The sequence below is a fragment of the Sparus aurata genome, chromosome 11 (genome assembly GCF_900880675.1).
Source record: "Sparus aurata chromosome 11, fSpaAur1.1, whole genome shotgun sequence".
Lineage (NCBI taxonomy): Eukaryota > Metazoa > Chordata > Actinopteri > Spariformes > Sparidae > Sparus > Sparus aurata.
The window spans coordinates 34,840,174-34,864,619 of record NC_044197.1 but is presented as its reverse complement, the minus strand read 5'-3'; the positions used below and the strand labels follow the sequence as shown (position 1 = coordinate 34,864,619).

Sequence of the window (24,446 nt, the reverse complement as noted above, 5' to 3'; positions counted from 1 at the left end):
GAATGAACTTCTTCCTGTAGAACTGTGAGTAGAACATGGAGTCCGTTTGTCCCACTGTATTTGCACATAGAGCAGGAAGTGACATCTGATCACAAGTGGTCACTCAGACATGGGTTGATGTCAACTGTGAACTGATGGACTGCGAGCTGAACACTGTGATCAGATAACCAAAGACACATGCGACAGATATGAGTGAGGATACAGTTGATAGAGGAGAAGAGTGCATATAACTCCCATCTGCATGCACACATGCCAACCATGAAAATGACATGTGGATCATGTATCTCATATTGTCACGCTGCTTTCTTGTTTGTCCACATGAGTGCTCCCTCTCTCGCCCAAGCTGCCAGTCTGCTTCACAATATTTATTTTTCCAATTGATGGTTTTTATGATGCCTCATTTTAGGAGGTGTTGAGTATAGTCCATCCAGCATCCATGTCTAAGAATGTGGCATTATGGATAAATAAGATATCTTGGTGCTCAGTTGGTTTGGTTAAAAGAACATTAAACCTTCTACTATAGGTTTCTATACTTAGCTGATTATTAAGTTAACAGCATGTTAGTTCATTTTTACCATCTTTTGATCATAGTGCAAGTTGTGCAGTTACCCAGACATCAAGACACTGAATGAGACTTAATACAAACAGTGGTGACTGACCCTCTCAATAGCCTCCTTCTCCTGTGGGGTAACCTGGATGTAGTTGGTGGGTGGTGACCCCTGGGCCTCGGCCCCTTCCCCTCCAGTGTCTCCACCTCGTGGCTCATTCAGCATCTGCACAAAGCGCTCCTGGTGCTGCGTGATTTGCTTTAAGTAATACAAACAACAATATGAATACTTCCATACATGTAACATAATGGTTCCCATTCCCCTGCAAAACGACATGGTCAACATGATTGTGTATTTACTCAGCCTTGTGTAGGGCCCTATGATTTCCGCAATCACGGAATCGCTGACAATATCGCAGAATTGGCAGATTAAAACGGAATCTACTTTTTACCGCGGAATATTACGGAATTTGACATAATTTCACTGACATGATGTTTTTGTGTGGAAGAGGAACGTTTGTCTGGGGAAAACTGCCCGGGGGGAAGCAAATCTGGGTGGCACAACAAGTCACCGCCGCCCCCCTTACCCCAGGTGACTGAGCTCTCCCGCCAAAACGATGTAAGCATGGCGAAGCAGCTGCCACTTAGAGAGGTTATCATCTGCTCTGACTCTGCAGCTGCTCTGGATGCCTTAAGGAGGGGGAAATCTAAGGCTCGACCTGATATTATTATTGACATTCTATCTGTGTTTTTTAGAATTGGGTTTAGATCTAACATCACCTTTTGCTGGACTCCGCGACACGCGGGGGTTGGGGGGAGTGAGCAGGTGGATCCAATTGCAAAACAGAGTTTGAATAGAGAGGTAGATGTTCATATATCCTGGGGGAGAGTGGAGCTGAGAGAAATAATTAAAGAGGGCTTAACGAAGGAATGGCAGAGAGGGGGGAAAAAGAATACAGGGGTAGACACTATTTCTCTTTACCATCTCAAGTTAAAAAAAGATGTACCTGCACTTTACAGTCCCGTAGGGATTCAGTTAAACTGTGTAGGATAAGACTGGGCCACTGTGAGCTAAATCACTCTTTGTTTATTGTAGGAAAACGTGTCTGGTTTATGTGAGTGTGGGAGTTCAGAGACAGTAAAACATGTTTTTCTGGAGTGTAGAAAATATAGGACAGAAAGACAAGCATTGTTTGATAGACTGTTAGGACTTGGAGTTCAGGCTTTTTCAGTTTTTTCTTTGTTTGGACACTGTGAGAACCATAAATTGATCTCCGAGGTAAGTTTGCAATTCCTGCGCAATACAGGACATATGTAAAAATCTAGTTCATCATCGGACCTGTGAAGGGCAGTAATACACTCAACAGCATCTAAACTGCCGGAATCGTACAAGAAGAAGAAGAAGTAGAAGCGGCTCCGATGGGTGGGCGATACTGCAAATTTTGGTATTGATCCGATACCAAGTAATTACAGGGCCAGTATTGCCGATACCGATACTGACACCGATTCTTTTCACTTCCTGATCATTGAATGATTTTGCCTTTAATTAGCTGATCATGATTATGATAATAATGAAACACAGGACAAAGATTTTAGCCAAATAGGAAATAATATTTAACATAATTAAATCTATAACCTATAGTCTGCATGTAGTCTAAATAGGAATACTCATGTTCCTTCAACAGATACACAAAAGGGTTATTATTCTGCCATATTCATACTTTAGAGTAAACCTGAGTGAGCGGAGTGAGAGAGGTGGAGAGGAGCACTGTGCATAAGGACAGAGAGGGATGATGAGATCACTACAACTCTGTGAAGAAATACAAATGATTTGCTGAACTTATAGGAGAGAAACTACAACAAAAATATCGATCTCATGGCGCTAGTATCGATCCGATACCAATACTCACCTTGGTATCGATACTATCGATATTGCAGTTCATAAAAACAAAAAGTAATCCAAAAAGCTCTTTCAATCTTTAAGTGTTGAGACGGTCTCTTTAAAAATGTTTCTATATCAAGTGCTCAGACTTCCCTACGGCACTGTCTTCCTAACAGAAGAACTTTAATCCCTCACAGAAACCCATGACAGTGTGAGGAGCATGCTGGTGTTGTACCTGCAGCAGCTGTGGGTTGTCTCTTCCCAGCTGCTGCAGCAGAGCTGGGAGGAGGGATGGGTTCTGCTGGATGATCTGTCTCATCTGTTGGAACTGAGGCTGGTTCCTCAGGAACTCCAGAGGGTTCCCTGTTGATACAGAGCCTCCACCAGCAGAGGGAGGCTGGCTGCCAGACACTGGCCCTGCTGGGGGAGGGGGACAGGATAGGCTGCTTACTGTTGCTGCTGTTCAGTGTGTTCAAATATGTTTTGAGGGAGATGGTTTATAGATAGAATGGGAAGTCTGTTGCAGAGTTCTCAGTTCAGTGAGTTTAACCTCACCTGGAAAATCAGCTAAAACCACATGAAAATCCACTATTGCCATGTATCTGTCCTGCTCACCTACCCATGTGCTAGCTCAGTTTGTTTCGGTTTGACTTGGCATGCCACCCCAGTGTGACAGGGATTTTAATTTCCATGACAACAGGGTTACCTGCTTGAAGTTGTGTTTTAAGTAATGACACACTTGTCTAGGTGTCTCGGTCAGCAGATCAGCTGTAAAAAGTCTTCCTCCCTGCAGTATTACTGAAGGATAGCTGCTAACAAAGCTCTGCTAAATTGGTTCTTAACAGGTTTCATCTCTATTTAGTTAGTTTAAAGCTTTTATTATGAAGCAACATACAGGACATGTTAGGTTACTGCTGGGGAAAACCTTACACGTGACTTAACAAAACACAGAAGATAGCTGAGAGTACTAACAGAGATGTGGGAAAGAAACTGCATTTCAAGCCACAGAGTTTCAGTCGGAAGCTATAAAATGACAGAGCTGAAAACACAGACACTTATAAGAGCGTCTTTCTCTCTGCTCTCCTGCACAGACATGAGCAATCATGATCTTCTCTGAGGGGGAGACCGGTGTCTGACACAAGGTGGCCATGGTCGCTGGACGTCACTGCAGCTTCCATTGAGGCAAGGCAGGAAAATCCAGCGAGGGTCGATCTCCAGCGTGGCTCAGCACAAGTTGCTTAAAATAACAATGGTAACGCAAATCAGCGCCGCACGTTTTGATTCAGCGCGGACAAAAAAGCCCCTATGGTTCCTGTGGTGGAAACACAGTTCCTGAAAATGATTCCAGTGTTGAAAATGAACAATAAAACCTGTGAGAAAAAGTGAGTGAAAACTGCACATATTAGCACAAATATATGTATATGCTCTTACTGTTTGAGGCTGTTGGGGGCTGTCGTGGTTGTTGTGCAGTCTGGGTGGGGGGGTTGGATGGAGTACTGTGTCTAACATGCTCCTGAGGTGGAAGATCACTGGCCTCCGCAGGAATACCCTGTAGTACAGGAACAGTTAGTACGCCATGTAAAATACAGTGGCACAGGGCTAACATACGGCACAGAGGCTTGTTAGATCCTCACCATGAGTAGATACTCCACTGCTCGGTCTGGGTTGTTATAACTGGCTCTGAGTGCAGCGACAACCTGCTCCCGGTCATAACCCATTGACACAATCTCTGACACCAGGTTCTCATAGGCTGGACCTGTCACTGTAGAGACAACAGGAGAGGGAGAACAAAGACAGACAAGGTTAATGGAAGCTTGATAACATGAGGAGGTTGTCTATGCATGTTTATAGCATCGTCACTACTTTGTCTTAGACATTTCACTGAGGACCTGTTTAGACTAGATAGAAATATCTGTCCTGAGTGATACGATCACAAGTTGAAAGCCGGAAGCTCGTCAGAGACAGAGTTTCACAGAGTTCATAAAGTGTCTCCAACTCAACAACTCACTAAACTGACACATTTGTTAAGGAAGTCTGGGGACTTTCTCCGTGGGGACAAAGAAGTAGCCTATATTTGTTACTGTTGAGTGTATTTTTAAAATTTGACACATCTTTCATAAATTGAGTGTAAATGGTGAAATCAGTATAAACAGTAGCCCCATTCATACTGCCCTTTCAATGCAGGAACCATACGCTGATACGCCCTGCTGTCTGTGTGAAAGTTACAGATGTGGAGTATGGAAGCGAATTTGTACCATAATTCAAATTAAAATGCATTTACAGAAATGCTTTTTCATTTTAAGAATGTAGCTGCATTTTTTGACTCATAAATAAAATTATTAATAAATCATCCAAATTTTCTTCTTCAAGACTGCTCATTTTGTAACTTAATTCAAATGATGAAGAAAAGGACATTTAAGATTTAATATTCAAAAGATGGCCCAGCAAATAGGTACCAAAATTCAATTTGAAAAGTCAAATTTGAAAATTAAAATGCATTAGCAGAAATGCTTTTTCATTTCAAAGTCAGAGCTGCATTTTTTGACTCATAAATAAAATTAGTAATAAATCATCCAAATTGCATTTTCATTTTCTTCTTCAAGACTGCTTATTATGTAACTTAATTCAAATGATAAGGAAAAGGACATTTAAGATATAATTTTCAAAAGATGGCCCAGCAAATAGGTACCAAAATTCAATTTGAAATGTCAAATTTGAAAATTAAAATGCATTGGCCGAAATGCTTTCTCATTTGAAAGTCAGAGCTGCATTTTTGACTCATAAATAAAATTAGTAATAAATCATCCAGATTGCATTTTGATTTTCTTCTTCAAGACTGCTCATTTTGTTACACAAAGACAAAGAAAACTGCTTTTTCGTTTTGAAGCCCTCCTCCCGCAAAAAAGGTCCAAAATTCAATTTGAATTCGCAATCCCAAGCGGCGCAGGAGAGTGACGTCAGCGGCCTCTCTTCTTCAGTGTTGCCAACATGGCGACTGTCTCGCTAGATTTAGCGACTTTTCAGACCCTCTAAGCGACATTATTTCGAAAAAGCGACCAGCGACAAATTTAGCGACTTATTCAGATCATCGGGGGAAAGGCGAGAAATAGATTATATTGTAATTCACATGCTGCTCAGAGTCATCGCAGTCCACGGCTCCTCTGCAGCAGCACCGGGGTCTCTCCTGTCCCCTCCCGCGCGGCTGCGCAGGCGACAGGCCGGTGTGTGGGGGCTGGCTGGGGCAGGCAGGAGCGTGGATCTGATGTCGGATAGCTGCCGTTTACTCTGTTTTGATCTGTTAATGTTAGGTGTCTTTAGCAAAGGTGAGACCCAGAAGCGGACAGCAGGCTGTAGCTGGATGCAAGGAGTGTTTATTGTAACACGGACAAAGTCAGAGTAGGAGGGGGTGTGCACGGGGAAGCCACGCTCCGGGGCGCCGGAGAGCTGGCAGTCCTGTCCGCACTCGAAGGAGCGCCGGGCGGGTGGAGCTGGAGCGGATTGAGTGGATTGAGCAGTGCTGCTCAGTCTGTCTTTGAAAAAAAAAAAAAAAAAAAAGCAGAGGAGAAGACAATAGGCTACCTATGTATTTTTGATTCAATAAAAACTACATGAAATTGATTGTGTATCCATCTCTTATAGCCATAGACGGATTATCATGACCACGGGCCTACACACGCAAACTGTGCGAACGCAAAGGCTGTTACATTATTACATTGAATGTAATAATGTCCGCAAACGTAATAAACCTTAAACACCTGCTAATAATACTGACCGTGCGTGCAAAATCCAGCTGCTGACCCTCCGCTCCGCTGTCACACAACGGATCCCCCGTCCGCGCTCCCTCTCTCTTATAATTGTTTGCCCGAAAAATAATTTCCATGAAGAAAACATCGCCTGACATTTAAATTTAAATTCCCATTGACAATACAAATCTCAAGAAATCTGGATGTATTGCTCATTTGTAAACACAACACTTATCAGTCTATAATCTAAAGGTTTATTAATTCAATTCATTTCAAATTCGCTTTATGAATGCCACAACAACAACATTGCTCCAAGCACCAAGAACCACGAAAGGAAAACCTAGCACAGTACCATTATACTTGCTGTGTGTGTGTTTATGTGAAATAATAATAATAATAATAATAATAATAATAATAATAATAATAATAATAACTTTGAACATTATCACAATTAAGTTATCAATCTGCGATGTGAAGAAAATGCAAACATTACAGACTTCTAACCATTTTTCTAAAAGTGTCTGTATTTTAATTGAGAATAGTTTTTATATAAATTACACAAAAGGAAAAGAAAATGTGATTTGTTTTACCTATTTCAGCCATAAGCGGTCATATTGACCGCACATCATTTCGCGGGATTTCATACATTGTCTCTCTTGTCTCTAACTTTGTTAGCGGTCTCCAGCTGTGCGACTGTAACACAACTTTATATGAAGAAGGACTAACACTAATAGCCTAATTGATTCTTATTTCTTCCACTTACAGAACTGTTTACGACTCGAAACAATGTTATTATATATGACGTTTCTAAACCAAATATCGTGGTTTCAAATGCATCAAATTCCCACATCCAGTTACGCAGGCAGCTGTCCAGGGTGCTGAACCAGGTGACAGACAAAGGCTGCACTCTGCGTTCTGATGTTTGCTGGGCAGATCTGTCCCCCTTGCTTTCTCATCCACTCTGTTGTGGGAGATCTCCCACAGAGCAAAAGAAATACACATTTTTTCTCTCTCGGCTGAACTCTGGCTTGAGCCCACTTCACCCAGGCGCGAGCCTGCAGCCCCCGCTCCTGCTGACAACAGACCGGGGGAGAAAACAGACATTCCTTTGCTCAGAACCCATATCAGGCTGTGTCTGAATATGCTCGAAGATCGGTATAACGCATTGGAGCAATTTTCATACAATTTCGGATATTTAGCATGATAAAATAATGTCAATTCAACACAGCCATTTGTCCAGCTGAAGCATAATGAGCGTTATGTCAATAAGATGAAGTAGGCTTGTTTTGCGGTTAATCAGCCACATTATCCGTTTGAACCCACAAAATAAAAAAGGATAAATGCGCAGCCTCCATTTCCTTTCTGATGGTGTCCGTTCGGAATGGGGGGTTTTCGGAATGGAGGGTTTCCCCAATAGACTTTTCGGAATAGCGGGGTCTTTGAAAAAAAGAGGAAACCCCGCCATTACGATGAATTTAAGTCTATGTTCAGAACAGCTGGGTTTCGGAAAGGCGGGGCTCCAGGCTATAAAGCGGCCGGTGATTTTGTGACCCGCTGCAGGTGCGTGGGTGTGGGAGAGAGAGAGACATTAGCTCATAGCACTTTGTAGAAGAAGCTTTATAAAGTTCACTCCATTGACTTGTATTAGTTCACGGGGCTGAGCTGCCACATCCAATATGGGGGCGACGTCGACGTACGGTCCAGCTGATACCTTCAGTTTATTACCGGGAATACTGACTGTAAAGTACCGTGTGTGTTTCATGGGTCTGACTGTGAGTCTGCAGTCTGACCCACCGTCACTGCCAGCAGCTCTTCAGAGCGGCTTCATTACGATCACCGTAAATGTTAGAGAATTTCGCACTGGAAAAAAAAAATGTGCGGCTGCTTTAACCAAGCAAACGCGAACCATGGCTGGCTTGACCGCAGTACAGAACTGGACATGGTGGTGATTTCCCCGCTGTTTCTGAAAACATGTACCACAGTCTATGCTACCAACACAGCCTTCACACTCTCCTCTTGTCCCTTCTCTTGCTCCAGTGTCGAATAAGCACACCGCCGCCCCCTAACGTAGATGCGTAGCACGGTCGGTCAGACTGGGGGCTGAAGAAGAAGAGAGGCCGCTGACGTCACTCTCCTGCGCCGCTTGGGATTGCGAATTCAAATTGAATTTTGGACCTTTTTTGCGGGGGGAGGGCTTCAAAACGAAAAGCAGTTTTCTTTGTCTTTGTGTAACAAAATGAGCAGTCTTGAAGAAGAAAATGAAAATGCAATCTGGATGATTTATTACTAATTTTATTTATGAGTCAAAAATGCAGCTCTGACTTTCAAATGAGAAAGCATTTCGGCTAATGCATTTTAATTTTCAAATTTGACATTTCAAATTGAATTTTGGTACCTATTTGCTGGGTCATCTTTTGAAAATTATATCTTAAATGTCCTTTTCCTTATCATTTGAATTAAGTTACATAATAAGCAGTCTTGAAGAAGAAAATGAAAATGCAATTTGGATGATTTATTACTAATTTTATTTATGAGTCTATAAATGCAGCTCTGACTTTGAAATGAAAAAGCATTTCTGCTAATGCATTTTAATTTTCAAATTTGACATTTCAAATTGAATTTTGGTACCTATTTGCTGGGCCATCTTTTGAATATTAAATCTTAAATGTCCTTTTCTTTATCATTTGAATTAAGTTACAAAATGAGCAGTCTTGAGGAAGAAAATGAAAATGCAATTTGGATGATTTATTAATAATTTTATTTATGAGTCAAAAAATGCAGCTACATTCTTAAAATGAAAAAGCATTTCTGTAAATGCATTTTAATTTGAATTATGGTACAAATTTGCTTGTAGAGAGGGGGGGATAGTTTCACTCCAGCTCAGGGGTGTGTTGGTCTGATGGTGTTCACAATCTGACAGCTAAACAGAGCTTTCACTCATCAGATAAAAGAGAAACGTCCTACACTTCAACCCACAAAGCAATTTTACAGGACCAAATAACAGTAATGTAGTAACTGGTAGAGTCTTTGGCAACTTACATTAAGAAAAAGTACCTCAGAATTACCAGAAAAAGCCTCTGTCCTCCTGTCTGCCATCCAGTCTGTCATCCTGACTCTTCATCACATTTCCAACTGAAAATCTGTGTCTGTCCCCGGCAGCAGAGTCAGGTGCTGTTGAATGGCGATGATTATCCACTATTGTGTGATTACTTGTATTGAAAAAAAATCTCTGCAACGGTCAGCCCTCCCAACCGAGACTTCAGTGAACTTTCCCCAAGAAAACAGCCTCCCTCCCCACGAGTGACAGAGTCAGACAGCATCCTGTTTACCTGTTTTTATGTAATTATATAATCTAGAGAGAAAAAAAACTTTGTCACTTTTCAGGATGTTTGGTGGGTCAGGATCTCAAACTCAACACATTATAACTGCATTCACATGATTAAACACAGTCAGCGGGTACATGTTTAGATTAACAGGTGGAAACGCATAGAAAAACACATGTAAATGTCATGATGTGTTATGTCACAACTCTTTCAGATCCACAGCGCCGGCTTGCTGTATGAATTGACGCACTGGAGCGACTTTCACAAACAGATGGCGGGGTAAAGGCGAGCCTTCATTGCAGCGATAATGTGGAGTCTCTGTGTGAAAAGGGCTAGTGTGTTCCATCAGCTGCTAAATGTTGGCAGGTAAGACTTTAGCACTTGCGACGAAGAAGCAGACAGGCTGGTACAGACATTTATTGCTGAATTTACAAGAAGGCTCCAATGATTTAGAATTTGTTGTAGCCGTTTAATGATTTGAAATTGAGTTTGTCCTCACTAAAAAACTCTAAGTCTGGGGATATTGCGATGACCAGTTTAATGGTTAAAGGTTAGGCTTAACCCACTCTGGTGCTGGTATTGGTTATACCTAACATGGCATTAGCTGTCAGACATAGTTTGTATGTACTGAGAACGCTGCAAACAGCAACACCAGAGGCCGAGCAGTCAGTCCGTTCTGAACAGGCACTGTACTAGTTACCTACTAGGACACACTGCTACATGTAGTACTGTGTACTTTATAAACAAACTTAAGCCTAATCCTAACTGCCAACTGGTCTAACAGCTTCTGAAACCCTTCTCTGACAGTCAGATCAGGTCTCCTGCATCTGACAACTGCATTACCAGCATCTAGGTTACGAGGACCAGAGTTTAACTGAGTGCAATACCATTAATGTCTTTAGGAAGAGACTGTCCAAAAGTGTGTTCCACTATCCCATTTGGACAATTCATTGAGTTGAGACTATAAGACACACAAAAGACAGAATTGTTGGAAAGAGATCAGTGTGACACAGTGAGGCAGAGTGGCAGCAGACTGTAATCCAGTGTGACCAATCAAAATAGGTAGTAGGGCTTTATCTGGATGGGCAACAACCACTGACTCCTTCGCTTGTGTATAATGTCTGTGTGTTCTGGAATGCCTGTTGCATAGTTTGCATCAAAATCAATCAACTAGGGACTAAGGAGTCAAGGGAATAGCATGTGTACCCAGTACATTGGTATTTTTTCATTTATGACGTAGGAAAGACATATCACAGGTGTATTACCCAGTATTGATGCTGCTTCTTCAAGGAGACCCAGTTCATCAACAAGGCTTTGAGAGAAGAGAACAAACACATGAGTCAATACACAGTCCAAATCCCAACAACTGCAGTGATCATCTAGAGAAACAGGACATCAAGTCTACTGTACCTAGCTCTACCAGGCTGTACTTTGCACAGTGGTGTTTTGAGCTAAGGCTAATGTCAGAATGCTAACATGGTCACTGTGACAATGCCAACAACCACTGATATTAGAGTTGAAGGAAATGTAAAGGGATCAGCAAAGTTATCATAACTCATCCTGAGCTTAAGCTGTAGCTGTAACTATTTTTTTGTATATTGCTAAAATTGTCATTATGCTCTGACAGTAGAATAAGATAGAGGTCAGCTGTGTAAAAATCCACTGTCTGTGACACCACCTAGTGGCCCCAATTTCATTTGTAAGAATACAAGCTCCCAGCTCAACACAACCAATCAAAGCCAAGGGTGTGTCTGAGAAGTGTCAATCACTCTCATGCACATGCCGCTGGAAGCCCCCCTCCCTCGCGCAATGCGTACTGGGCAGTGCCCCTCCCCTGCACAATGTCTGCTCTTACCTGGTCAGATACTTTCATGCCCAAACTGTAAAACAATGGCTGAGAACAGACAACAACAACAGTGCCGAAAGATGCCCTACCATTTCCCACGTCAAAGAAAAGAAGTAAGAACACTGACAAAGAAAGGCAGTGTATAAAGAAAGAACTGGACGAGCCAGAGAGAAAACAAGGATAAATATCAAAGTGTCATTTCAGAGGTGGAGGGAGCTGTGGGATTTGTAAGGACTCAAGAGCGATGCAGAGTTAGCTGCTTTTCTGCTGAACAAGTAAGGACCCCTGCTTGATGTATGTTTCATGTTTGTGTTAACCACAAGACTATAGTGGCGGTGGTTACAGTAATACTCACAATAGTGCATATAGCCATACAATGTTGCAGTAGAGCTATGTAGCTTGCTAAATCTGGCTTGTTAGCTTGTATGCTAACTCTGGTGTTTAGCTTTGTCTTTATGGCTACTGGTTAGCAAAAGTGTCTTTCAAGTGACCGGGCAGTTTTGAGTTATGTGTTATTGGTTTGTGTTCAGTACGCTCTGAAGTGGTGGAATTGGTTTAGAGAAATAATGTTACTCATGCTTCAGAAAGGCAGCATGGCAAAAATGTTGCACTGGGTAATGATTAGCTGGTAACTCTGTCTACCGCGATGTGAGGAATATTATTTGTTACTCGGAATGATCAGCATCAGGCACTCGTCACTGTAATTTAGTTGTATTGGTCAGAAATAGAACAATCAGGGATTATGTTGTTATTGTGAATGCGCCATCTTGGTTATCTGGCATCCTCTGTGGTAACAAGCCTGCTCGTGCACGTGAGGCTCCTCTGTGGGGAGGGGCTTTGAAGGCAGGGCTGCAGCAGAGCAGAGAGGAAGAAGGAGGGAACTTATTCTGGCTAAGTCCACTTTTTTCTCAAAACTCCAGACTGCAGCTTTAATAAATAAATGAATTATTAATATAATTAATTAATGTAAATACCTCTTAACACATTTCAGTCTTGACCAAAGTGTTGGACTAGCCAGTAAACAGACCAACATCCATCCTTACAGCCATGCCACCTTGCAAAAGTCTCATTATTGAACCAAGTTACATTGTTTCATGATCAAGCTGTAGAAGCATGCTTACAGGAGAGATGCATATTTTAACTCGTACTTTGTCCTGTTAAAGACACAAAGTAAGTGTCCAACCTGGCAGCAGAGGAGTGGACTGGTGCAGTGGCAGATGGCTGACTCTCTGGGTCTTCCCTTGGCTTCTCTTCTGGCTGGGCAGCAGGGGTGGGGCAGCCTGCAGGGGCAGAGGCCAGCGCCGTCTGACCAGCTTCAAGAACAAGAGCCGGGGCGGAGGCTGGAGTGGCTGCTGGAGCTGAGGCTGGAGCTGAGTCTGGGACTGTGCCTAAATCCCGAACTGCTGTTGCTTCAACAGAAGCAGATGGGCTGTTTTCTGGGGCTGGGGGCGGGAATTCAGAGGGAGGCACTGACTGTGGGGCCGGTGTGGGTTCAGACACTGTATGTGTCGGTGTGGAGGGCACTTGTGTTGGGCCTGGGGCTGAGTTTGGAGCTTGAGTCGGAGCTGGCTGAGGAGTCGGCTGAGAGGCGGCTTGTGGAGAAGGGGCTGCTTTAGGCTAGAAAGACAAATTAATTAAATGGGTTAGAATTGGCTGCACTGTGCAGCCCAACATGTAAATTCAGTACATGTGCGTTTCTTCAACAGTAATTCCATCAGTACACTGCTCTCACGGTCACAGGTTAGTTATTTTGCCGTGGCTTGAGAGTTGAGATATGGACACACGATAATAGTGCGGCTCTTTTGCTGCAGCCGTCACGGAAAATTAAGATTAAGATTGGCTTTATTTATCCCAAAATGGGGAAATGTACTTGTTACAACAGCTTGAGGTGCAACAGTACAGGAAAATGAATAAGAAAAATGTGCAGAGTTAAATAGAAAATAAACAGAAAAATACAAAATATTTACAAAAAACAATAAGATATTTAAAAAAAAACAGACAAGTGAGTGGGAAGTGATTGATCAAGTAGGGCTTGAGTTAAACAGTCTGATGGCTGTGGGGATGAATGATCTGCGGTAGCGCTCCTTCTTACACTCAGTACGTTTACATGCACAGCTTAGTCAGCTTAGTCGACTATGCTACTCAATCTGACAACTGAAATTGTCAGAGTATACATGCCGGTGAGAAAATAGAATCATTGGCCGAAGCATGTCATACCCGGTATGATAGGTGGCACTGTACCCATTTCAACTAGTGGTAACAGAGCCACCTCCGGCTGACCTCTTTAAATTACCAGCAACAACAAACTGCCTCGGCATCAGAGAAAGATGGCGTACGAAGAGCGAGACAAAGCTACATCTTTGTACATTTTGTATATGGTGTTCATGATAATTACACAAACTAGATGCACAATGGCACTAACCCAGTAATTTGGTTTTCTCGAGTGTCATGTAAACGCACTGACAGTGGGTGTAAGAGTCTGCTGCTGAAAGTCCTGCTCAAGGCTTCCACAGTCTGGTGCAGGGGGTGAGAGGTGTTGTCCATGATGGACATCAGCTTGGCTAACATCGTCCTCTTACCCACCACCTTTATGTAGTCCAGTGGACAGTCCAGGACAGAGCTGGCCCTCCTAACCAGTTTGTTAAGTCTCTTCCTGTCCCTGTCCGTTGTGCTACCTCCCCAGCAGACCACTGCATAAAGGAGCGCTGATGCCACCACAGTGTCATAAAATTTTCTAAGTAATGTTTTCTGCACCCCAAAGGACCTCAGTCTCCTCAGCAGATGGAGGCGAGGCCACTTTAGCCCTTTTGTACAGGGCATCTGTGCTGTCAGTCCAGTCCATTGTTAAGGTGAACATCCAGGTATTTGTATCTTGCCACCATCTCTATGTCCAAACACTGGATGTTCACTGATCTGATCTGTAGTGTTTTCCTCTGGAAGTTGATAACCATCTCCTTTGTTTTACTGATGTTTGTATGCAGGTGGTTGCATTCACACCAGTTAACAACACATCCAACACTGGCTGTATAAACGGAGAACTTTTGAGGTGACAGTTCACGGTTTTGTGCGTGAAGTCCAATGTGTAGAGGTGAAAAGGAAGGGAGAGAGCACCGTACACTGAGGGGCCCCCGTACTGCAGGACCTGTGGCTTTCATCGCCTTGATCTTCCTCATTTCCATTCTCACCCAGTCAGCTTCAAAGAGAGGGGGGTGACGGGAGTATTGACTGGTGGAAGGCTGGGGGGCTCTGGGGATGGAGTGAAGTCATGGGAGAGAGGTGTCGATGAAGAAGACATGTTGGGGGGTTAATGAGTGATATCCCTCAACCCTGACTAGGGATGGGTATAAAACAAATCTTCATTTGAATGAATGGATATTGATTCTGATAATAGGGAGATCAATATATACATTTTCCTGCATCTGTCAGGGACAGGGGATCTACTCATTTCTGTATTTTTTGTTTCCTCGTCCCTGACAGAATATACAAACCATGGTGGAGGAGGGCCAGTCCATTTTCATAACTTGTACAGCTCATTATAAGTGATCAAATGCACAATCAAACTTTCTGTCCTTCGCTGTTTGCGATGCACTTCGTAAGGCACTGTTCTAACTAGGGGTGGGAAAAATAAACGATTCTTAGATGAATTGCGATTCAGACATGGATGATTCAGAATCAATTTACAAATGTCAAAAATTGATTTTCTACACGTTAACTGACAACGTAATGTTGACGGAACACAAGAGGACAACTCGGAAGTGTGGAAGTGCAGTGCCCAGACAGTCGACGGCATGCACACAACAAAAAACATGGGAATGTGTGGTGAATGTCTGTACTCACAAACAACTCATTGGTGGAACAGTCTGAGGCATCTGTTCAAGCCGAGCATCCAGGTTAACTTGTAACACCTGTAACTATTGGGTATTTCTGTCATTCCGCACTGTGTTCAAATAGTTACTTAAAGCCACCATTCCCAGCCGCATACATCGTTATTAAGCTGAATCCAAGTCGATGTGAAACTTTACTCTGTCATACAGCCTGCACAGTATGTTGAAATCCAGCCCGAACTCAGCGTGAGGTCAGTCAGCTGTGGCAAAGTGTGAAACGTCCAGATCAACCTGTGATACAAACACCTGTAGCGACCGTCCACCAGCTGCAGCTGTATTAATGTACTACACGTATGCTGCTACAGGAACACTTTTCTTTTCCTTTTGGTTCATTGCAAAGCAGCATGTTTGCTAGCAAATGTAACCTTCCAGTTGACTGGCCACATTTCTTTCATTTGTTTTAATAATTAAATATATTGGAATTAAATTAACTATGGATCATTATAAATAATTTGCTTTGAAAGTAACAAGTAATCACACAGCGAGAAAAAAGTTGGAAGTGACTAGCAAACTCAGATTTAATTATTATAATGTTTTTAAATCATGCATGGAAACAATACATTTAAAAAATCACTGCATCAAGATGCATCGAGAATCGGTTTAGGATCTAATCATTGACCTCTGAATCGGAATCGAATCTTGAGGTGCCAAGAGATTCCCACCCCTGGTTCTAACCACATGCTTTCATGACATTCCACCTTGGCGTTATACACCGATCAGCCACAACATTAAAACCACTGACAGGTGACGTGAATAAAACTGATCATCTCATCACAATGCGATGTTCTGTGGGGAAACCTTGGTTGCTGGCATTCATGTAAATGCCACTTGACACGAACCACCCATCCAAACACTGTTGTTAACCAAGTAGACCCCCTCATCACAACAATACTACCTGATGGCAGTGGCCCCCCAGCAGGACTATGTGCCCTGACACCCTGCAAACACTGCTCAGGAACAGCTTGAGGAACTCGATAAAGGGCCCAAGGTGTTGACCGGGCCTCCAAATTCCCCAGATCCCAATCTGATAGAGCATCTGTAAGACGTGCTGGAGGCTCCACCCCCCAACATACAGGACCCAGAGGATCCACTATAAAATACCCTGGTAGCAGTCACCACAGGACTTCCTCAGAGGTCTTAAGTCCATGTCTTGACAGGTCAGAGCTGTTTTGGCTGAACAAGGGGAACCTTCACAATATTAGGCAGATGGTCATAATCTTATTGTTGTGGAATTTCAGCTCACTTGACCATTCAGGAGAGATGAAGAAGACTCAGAGACACCAATGACTTACATCGACATAGCTTATAAATCAGGATCTTGGAGGAGCAACCTAACATCACGTCTCTCTTCATATGAGTGTTGCCATGATAATCCTAACAAGCCTTCTTAAGTGTCCGAATTATATCTTACAGCTTCAGGAGGCAGTGCTTCCATACACGTTTATCTGTTTAATAACATAGCAAGGGGGGGTATGCAGAATCTCTACCCTCTAGCCAGAGGACTAAGAGGTAAAATAGGTAAGAGACACTAAATCTGCTAATGTAGATATATTGAAGGCCTCCTTACGAGGTTTATGCAAGCAGTTAGCTTAGCATTGGCTTGGTTCATCAGACATCTATTCTGTAGGCGTATCTACAGTAGCTTTGAGTATCTAGGTCGCAGAGACTATGAGAAGATTGCTCGCAGAGCAATCGTCACTATCATTATCCAGACTTTAACATCTGTACAAGACACGTATGTTTGGAGACATCATGTACTGGAAAGATCTTGTTTCTTCCCCAACAGTTATGCCTGATGGGTGTAAATGTCACATTCTGCCACCTTGTGAACTGCTTTGAAGTAAATGTATAAAGTTGTCATAAAAACTGTCCTGCTTGTCTGTCAGAGATGTTAAACATGCAGACTATGATAAATGAACAGATAATGCACGTGGAGGAGGTGAGGAAAGGAGTTGAGGAGATACAAACTGAGAAGTGGGGAGTCAACACAGTCCAATTACCTACGGATGAAATAAAACCACTGAATGTGATATTACAACATTATACAATACAACATCTTTATATATATATATATATATATATATATATATATATATATATATATATATATATATATATATATATATATATATATATATATATATATATATATATATATATATATATATATATATATATATATACATACACATATATATATACATATATATATACAGTGTTGGGAAGATTACTTTGGAAATGTAGTTGGTTACAATTACAAGTTACCCTGTTGAAAATGTAATAGTAGTGTAACTATTTCAATTACTTTCTCAAAGTAATGTAACTAATTACATTTGATTACATTTTGATTACTTTTCTTAATTTAGAATTTTCACATTTTAAGACCTATAGTGTGATAAACCTTTCAGTTCAAAGGTTGAACCATATATTATGAGTCTGACCTTCGGCCTGTACTGAAGTAGGCTCACTTCCTCACTAAATGGAGCGACAACGGGCTGATTTCAGCCAAGAGGAGCAGGTTGTTTTAATGGAGAGAGTATGAGCGATATAAAAAGCCTGATCACAGCCTGAAGCAACAGTGTTGCTGCAAATATGACAAGAGGAGGCTGATTTTAATTTCTGAAAGCTCTACATTGAGCTGCTTTTAAATATGAAGCTTTAGAGCAACAACAACTGTTGTTTTAAACTGTGTTTTAGATTGTTTTCATATATTTCACTGATCGCAATTATAAAATGCCAGTGTGTGTTTTATTGAAAGCGAGGCTGGTGTGCGTATGAAAATAGGTTACAGTGGGTTTTTTAGGTGCTGTAGCTACAAGCAAATCTCATGTTGTCTCTGTACAAAGACCTTTTTAAATGTGAGAAAACAGAGTAGACCTACTCAAGATTTACTGCGTTTGGGCAACACATAACAGGCGAAACTATTCATTTATTCATGGCCACATTAAGTTAAATTATCTGTCCTGCTGCGAGCGCACAACTTCTTTCAGTGGTGACTGACTGTATATAAAAGTAAATAGGCTATAGCCTAATAAATGACCTCCTGACGCGAGTCGGATCATCAGCTGAGCAGCGTATCCCCTCAGCTGAACATCTGTAGAGACGCTCAGAGAGAAAGTAAACAGCAGCGGGTCAGCGCGATCTCTCCCTCCGTACAAATGTTCTGATCCAGCTCCACTGGACTTTCAAAGGAAAGGTGACGCCAGCTGTAAATGAGTTAAATAGTGAAACAGCGGCGCTTTTAGAGCCGATTTTATGATTAAACTCTGAACAGAACCTGGTCGGGACCAGGTTATGAGCTAAGCATAAGTTACCATGGTGATCTAGCCGGGTTAAAAGAGAGCCACCTTTGTAATACAGGGAAGCCTGGCTTCTGTCTGTATGAAGTGTTTTCTGTGTTTCCAGCACAGGAACATCTTGTGCGCCGCCGACAATGTTGCTGCTGACTCTGACTGCCGCCGTACGGTTTGTCGGTTGAGTCGAATGGCACATGACCAGAGAGAGCCAATCACAAGCGTCAGTTTTGGAAGGAGGATATTGATATGAAAAAAACTAAAAACAAACATGAATCCAGGAGGGGCGAAAAACTATTTCATAAATCCGAGCTTTTGCTGTGATTTTTCAAATGTAACTTAAGTTGTAATCATTGAAATTTCCAAAAGCAACTGTAATTTAATTACATATTTTCTCCCAGTAATGTAACGGATTACAATTACGTACATTTTGTAATTAAATTACGTAACGTCGTTACATGTAATTCGTTACTCCCCAACACTGTATATACATATATATACATACATACATACATACATACATACATACACACATACACACATAGGGACGTGACAGACAGCGATACTGAGAGTTGAGAGATTTGTGACATTTAGCGTATTTGGAGTGTATAGTTAGTGTGTTATGTAGTGTTTAGTGTGAAGTGGAGTCGGTTTTTTGTTTAATGAGTCAAAACAATTAGGAGACTGCTGAATGAGCATTACCTGCATTTAAATGTAAATAGTTACATGTAACTTTGTAAATTTTTAAGGTGTATGCACATATTTAGCAAACAACAATTTATATTTGCATTATAAGTAATAAAAAATGGTTTGTTAAACATATTTGTGGTTTTCACAGTAAAAAAATCTAACTTTTTCTACTCGGATTTTATGTTTTTTTTGTGATTTTAGGTCCATTGTGGTAATACAGTATGTCAAAATAAAAAAGTAACTGTACAGTCACACATGTGAGGTCGTGCTGAAAATAATGACGCCAAGTAAATAGTTTTTAAGGGGAAATATAATGGCAAAATCAAGAATAGTCAAAACGGCCAATTATACCCTGGAATATCGGATTTCACAACAAACCTAAATATCCCTGACGTCCCACCTTCAAACACAGCCTTATTTGGCAATCCATGAAAAAGCTACTTAACCTCCCACTTTTATATAGGAATACATTTTTCTTACGGGCACTGCACTAGTAATAACAATGTGTGTTTTCCAGCTCTGAAGCTATACTTAAAATCTGTGGCACCATGTAACTTATACTACAATAATACTACACAGAACAGACAGTTGGTTGCATTAAAGTGAAAACTAATGGAGACTTTTATTTTCTCTTCGTTGGAGTAAAAAATGACTTTCCGTTATTATTAAGATTTATGTAAGCATTTAACAACAACAACCATTTAGCTTTAAATGAGTGAATGTTACCCAGTTTTTCTTCAGGCTCTCTTGGATGTTGAGGACAAATTTTAACCCAATTTAGTACAAAAATAATCAATTGCTGAGGTTAGGAAGACATAATGAATCACTAAAATTATGACATTTAGAACGCAAAACTTTAGAAATTCATGACTTAAAAAGTATTTGGAGTACAGCTATAGTTTTATACAAGGTCCAGTGAATTTAATAGAAGTTTCAACATGATCTTTTAAAAAACACAACAAAAACGAAAAAGAAAACGCATGACATGACATGAACTGGGAGGCCCTAGGTGAGTTGACATCAGGGGTAGGAGGGTAGGAAGAAGGAAAGGGGCCCCTGGCCCACATCAGTTTGTAGAAGTGGATCTCTGTATCCCAGTCTCCAACTTTCCAGGACATTTAAAGTCAAGTTGAGATCAAAGATTAACAACAAGACCATTGTGATGATCATTTTAGATGATCCTGTCGGCTGGTCTCAACTTGACTCAAGCATCGGAGTGTCTCCTGCGAGTCAAGTCAGTCAGCAGCAGGTTTTAGAAGGTAACCAGCCAATCAACGCCTCATAGCTAAGTCAGCTGGTTATGTCAGTTACAACCTGTCAATTGTTCAAAATAACAGTTTTGGACAGTGAGAATAGGATCACTATTCTGCACTATTCAAGGACACGGTTGCCACAGTCAGAGTACAAAAACAGAACAGCACATAGAAGCTTAAAAAATGCACCGGGATAACATCTCAATGATGAATTATACACACAAAGAACCATATACATTTGTATTAGCTGCTGCTTTAAATAAATAAAGTCCAACTGACAACATGTGATGGTTGCTGGCTGGCTGGCTGATGACTGAAGCTGCAATGATGAGGCACCAAATCCTCATCTGGCCCAGGGTCCCAAAATGTGCTGACAGCGGTGTCTGCAGCCGACAGGACAGACGCTCCGTGGTGTGCAGGGATTTTAGAACTGAACTATGAGCAGAACGTACACTTTACTTTCTCTGACTGTGTGGAAATCTGACGTTTTCACATCACAGATGATGTAGTAAGGTATTAAGAGTCTGAGTCTGAGGCTGCAGATAAAACATACTGATGTAGGCCAACAAAGAAGTCAAGTGTGGCACTGAACTGAAGAAAGACAGTTCAGATTCATCTGTTAAAATCCTGAGCTGGGTACATACCTGTCACATCATCATCCTCATACACTTGCTTAAACAATTCAAAGAAACTTAACAGTAGTTTATTTTACCGTTTCAACACGATGCATCTCCTGAACAGTGAAACATCATCCGTCATCTTCGTCATGAGAGAACACAGAATCTATCAGAGCTAATTATTCTTGACAGTGATCAGTGACAGTTATTTTATTCACCAATACCAAGTTTGTAGCTTTGATTGTTGAACTGTGGGTCAAGGATTGGTCTTGTTGCATAAAGTATCACAAGTTCACTTTACATTTATACAGAGTTACTGTCCCCTGAGGCATTGGATAGTGAGTTCATTGGATCCTTTCAGATTTGAATGCGTCAGCGACGCAGCACATGTAGCTAACATTAGTGCTATTGCCTTTGATATTTCTGATTTTTTTATATACAGAATAGATGCAAAACTGATTATTGTCACTAATCATGAATCATACTGCAGTACCTTTCATATACCACTGCAATGTGAAGTTTTTCCCATGTGGTGTGGCCCTATGTGACAACATTCACTACTATGCGGCTCTGAGAACAAAGACTACTTTTATTCACTGCTTATTTCTACTTTTCATTTTTGTAGCAGTGGTTAAGCTAATGTCATAGAAACTCCACAAGAGTTTCCAATTAAAAGCCTAGCAGGACGGTGGCTGGAGGGTTTCTATGTAAAACACCAGTGGAGGAAGTGTTGGGTACCACGAATGAAAGCTCCTTAGGAACCAGAGACAGAAAAGTAAAAGCTAATGGAAAGGATTTGTAAGTGAACACAGCCTTTCAGTTCAGAGCAGCAGAGTGGTGGGTAGGACAGAAGTAGGTATAAAATATAACCATCTGACGTGACACTAACCTTGGTAACCATGACAACCACAAAGTTTTTCTCGTCAATTTTGTACTCCTTCAGTGGGGTGTCATCATTTAAGATTTTGCCTGAAACATTCAAGCAGAAACAACAAATAAGACAGAGATTAATGACAGATTTATGACCATCCTATGTACTCTGGGACAGTGTACCATATGGAACAATATGGATCAGAATCAAAAGTACAGACATGTCAGAGGGAACACAGTTATTATCCTCCATAGGCATTTCTACTTCTGTGATTTTGGACACTTTTTTCTGTTTGACCTATGAAAATGTTTTATAAGGACTTGTTTATATCAAAGATTAAAGCTTATGCTTAAGTGCTGCTTTGGATGGTATAGACATGTGGCGGCTGTACCCCTAGGAGTAGAGCCAGCGTCTTGTTATCGGAAGGTCGCTGGTTCAATTCCCCTGGTCTGCATTTCGAAATGTCCTTTGGCAAGATACTGAACCCCAAACTACTCCTGATGTCGTGGTCGGCACCTTGCATGGCAGCCACCCCCATCAGTGTATGAATTACTGTAAGTCGCTTTGGACAAAAACCTAAATATAAATGTTAATTTCTAAATGCTAAATGCTCCTTGCTGGTGTCCCTCAAGGCTCAGTATTAGGGCAGCTTCTGTTTTCACTATACACTAGATCACTAGGCTATGCAATCACATCACATGGATTCTCTTAGCACTGTTAAGCAGACGACACTCAACTGTTCCTCTCTTTTCCCCCCATCCTCCTCCCACACCCATGTTGCAACGCGCATCTCAGAATGTCTGGCAGACATCTCCGCTTGGATAGCTGCACATCACCTCAAACTCAACCTTAATAAAACTGAACTCCTCTTCATCTTGGGGAAAGATTGTCCTAGCATGGACCTTTCAGTCACTGTCGAGGATGTCACTCCTTCCTCGACTGCAAGGAACCTGGGCGTAATCCTCAACGACAGACTGTCCTGTGCCCCAAACATCGCGGTTGTGGCCCAATCCTGCAGATTTGCCCTCTACAACATCTGCAGGATCCGGCCTTTCCTCACAAAGGATGCAACGCAACTTCTGGTCCAAGCATTGGTCATCTCCCATCTGGACTACTGTAACTCCCTTTAGGCTGGACTCCAAGCCTATGCGACTAAAATACTGCAGCATATCCAGAATGCTGCAGCGCACCTTGTTTACAGTCTACCCAAATTCTCCCATGTGACCCACCCTGTCCGTGACCTCCGCTTCCGATCAAGACAATGGTGCTTGCCTTCAAGGCTGTCAATGGAACTGCACCCATCTAACCATATACCGCCATCGCTGAGAGCAAACAAAGCCCGCTCGGCGAAGTCGCGAGTCTTCTCTGTCTTGGCGCCTCAGTGGTGGAATGAACTCCCAACCAGTGTCAGGAAAGCAGAATTACTCCCCACCTTCCGCAAAAGACTCAATACTTATTTGGTCAGACTTCATCTCCACCCACATCGCTTGGATCACATTTGTACACAAGCATCTGCTTAATGCCCTAAATGTACATGTAAATGTAAATGTAGACGTGACTCACCCTCCTGTCCATGGAAATGGAGGTGTCAAAGTGACACCACCTAAAACCAGAACTTGGACTAATACTGACCTCCAATCACTACGAAAATTTCATTAAGAAGATGAGTATTCTTCCTGTGGCTTCAGTGAGTATTCTCACAGTGGCGTTGGTACTTTATAACATGAGGTCCTCTGAGAGCTGATTAGATAATAACTGAAGAGAGGGTCAATAGTGGATGGTTGTTATCCAGTCCATCCTGTCCAGATGGGCCATGATATGAGTGAATAGGATGTGACTCTGTCATAGTTAGCAGTTAGGATGCGACTCTGTCACAGTTAGCGTCTGGCTCACCTGCATAGATGAGTTTCTGTCCCGCAGCAGGAAACGCATCTTTTCCTCTGTCCTCCTCTATTTTCTCCTTCAGGGATTTCACCTGAACAAACAACACATGAAACATTTGCATCACTGGGAAGTTACTGAAACTGAAAGGACTCCAAATGTTTCACTAGCCCATTCGATGGCACATTATCTCCGGAGCTGTGGTTCGCCAATTCTCTGCTGATGGTGATTCACACAGAGCGAAGCAGCTCCGCCTTAAATACGAACCACTGTGTAATTCAGACAGAAAGCCGGCGCTGCAGCTCCTAAAGATACGCGACGGTACAAGTCGTGATGATGACGTCTGTGTGTTTTCAAGGTGTTTCCCCGGCGTCCTCCTGTCAATCTAAACCCGAGGATAGTTTATAATTATATAGATGCTCTTATGATGTGTAGTGATTGAGATCCTGACCCACCAAACATCCTGGACAGTGAAATGTGTTTTTCGCGCAAATTTTACATAATAACATAATCACCATCAGTAAACAAGACCTGTCTGACTCACTCGCGGGGACGGAGGCTGTTTTCCGGGGGAAAGTTCACCGAAGTCTCGGTCCGGAGGGCTGACCATCGCGGT

At 42.0% G+C, this 24,446-nt stretch overlaps 1 protein-coding gene across 3 annotated transcripts in view; it reads right to left on the bottom strand.

Annotated features, from left to right (window-relative positions):
* Positions 1–24,446, bottom strand: part of rad23ab (RAD23 homolog A, nucleotide excision repair protein b) — a 29,069-nt gene that overhangs the window by 2,765 nt on the left and 1,858 nt on the right. Inside the window, exons 2-9 of one of the 3 annotated variants that reach the window (XM_030434025.1) lie at positions 23,843–23,924; positions 21,968–22,047; positions 12,525–12,958; positions 10,761–10,807; positions 4,064–4,191; positions 3,861–3,978; positions 2,665–2,846; positions 660–806 (exon numbers count right to left, since the gene is read on the bottom strand). In XM_030434025.1, coding sequence (XP_030289885.1) covers positions 660–806; positions 2,665–2,846; positions 3,861–3,978; positions 4,064–4,191; positions 10,761–10,807; positions 12,525–12,958; positions 21,968–22,047; positions 23,843–23,924 — 1,218 coding nt within the window. Of the gene's footprint in view, positions 1–659; positions 807–2,664; positions 2,850–3,291; positions 3,667–3,860; positions 3,979–4,063; positions 4,192–10,760; positions 10,808–12,524; positions 12,959–21,967; positions 22,048–23,842; positions 23,925–24,446 lie in introns of those variants that run through there. The other 2 variants (XM_030434024.1, XM_030434026.1) reach the window with 2 other exon arrangements.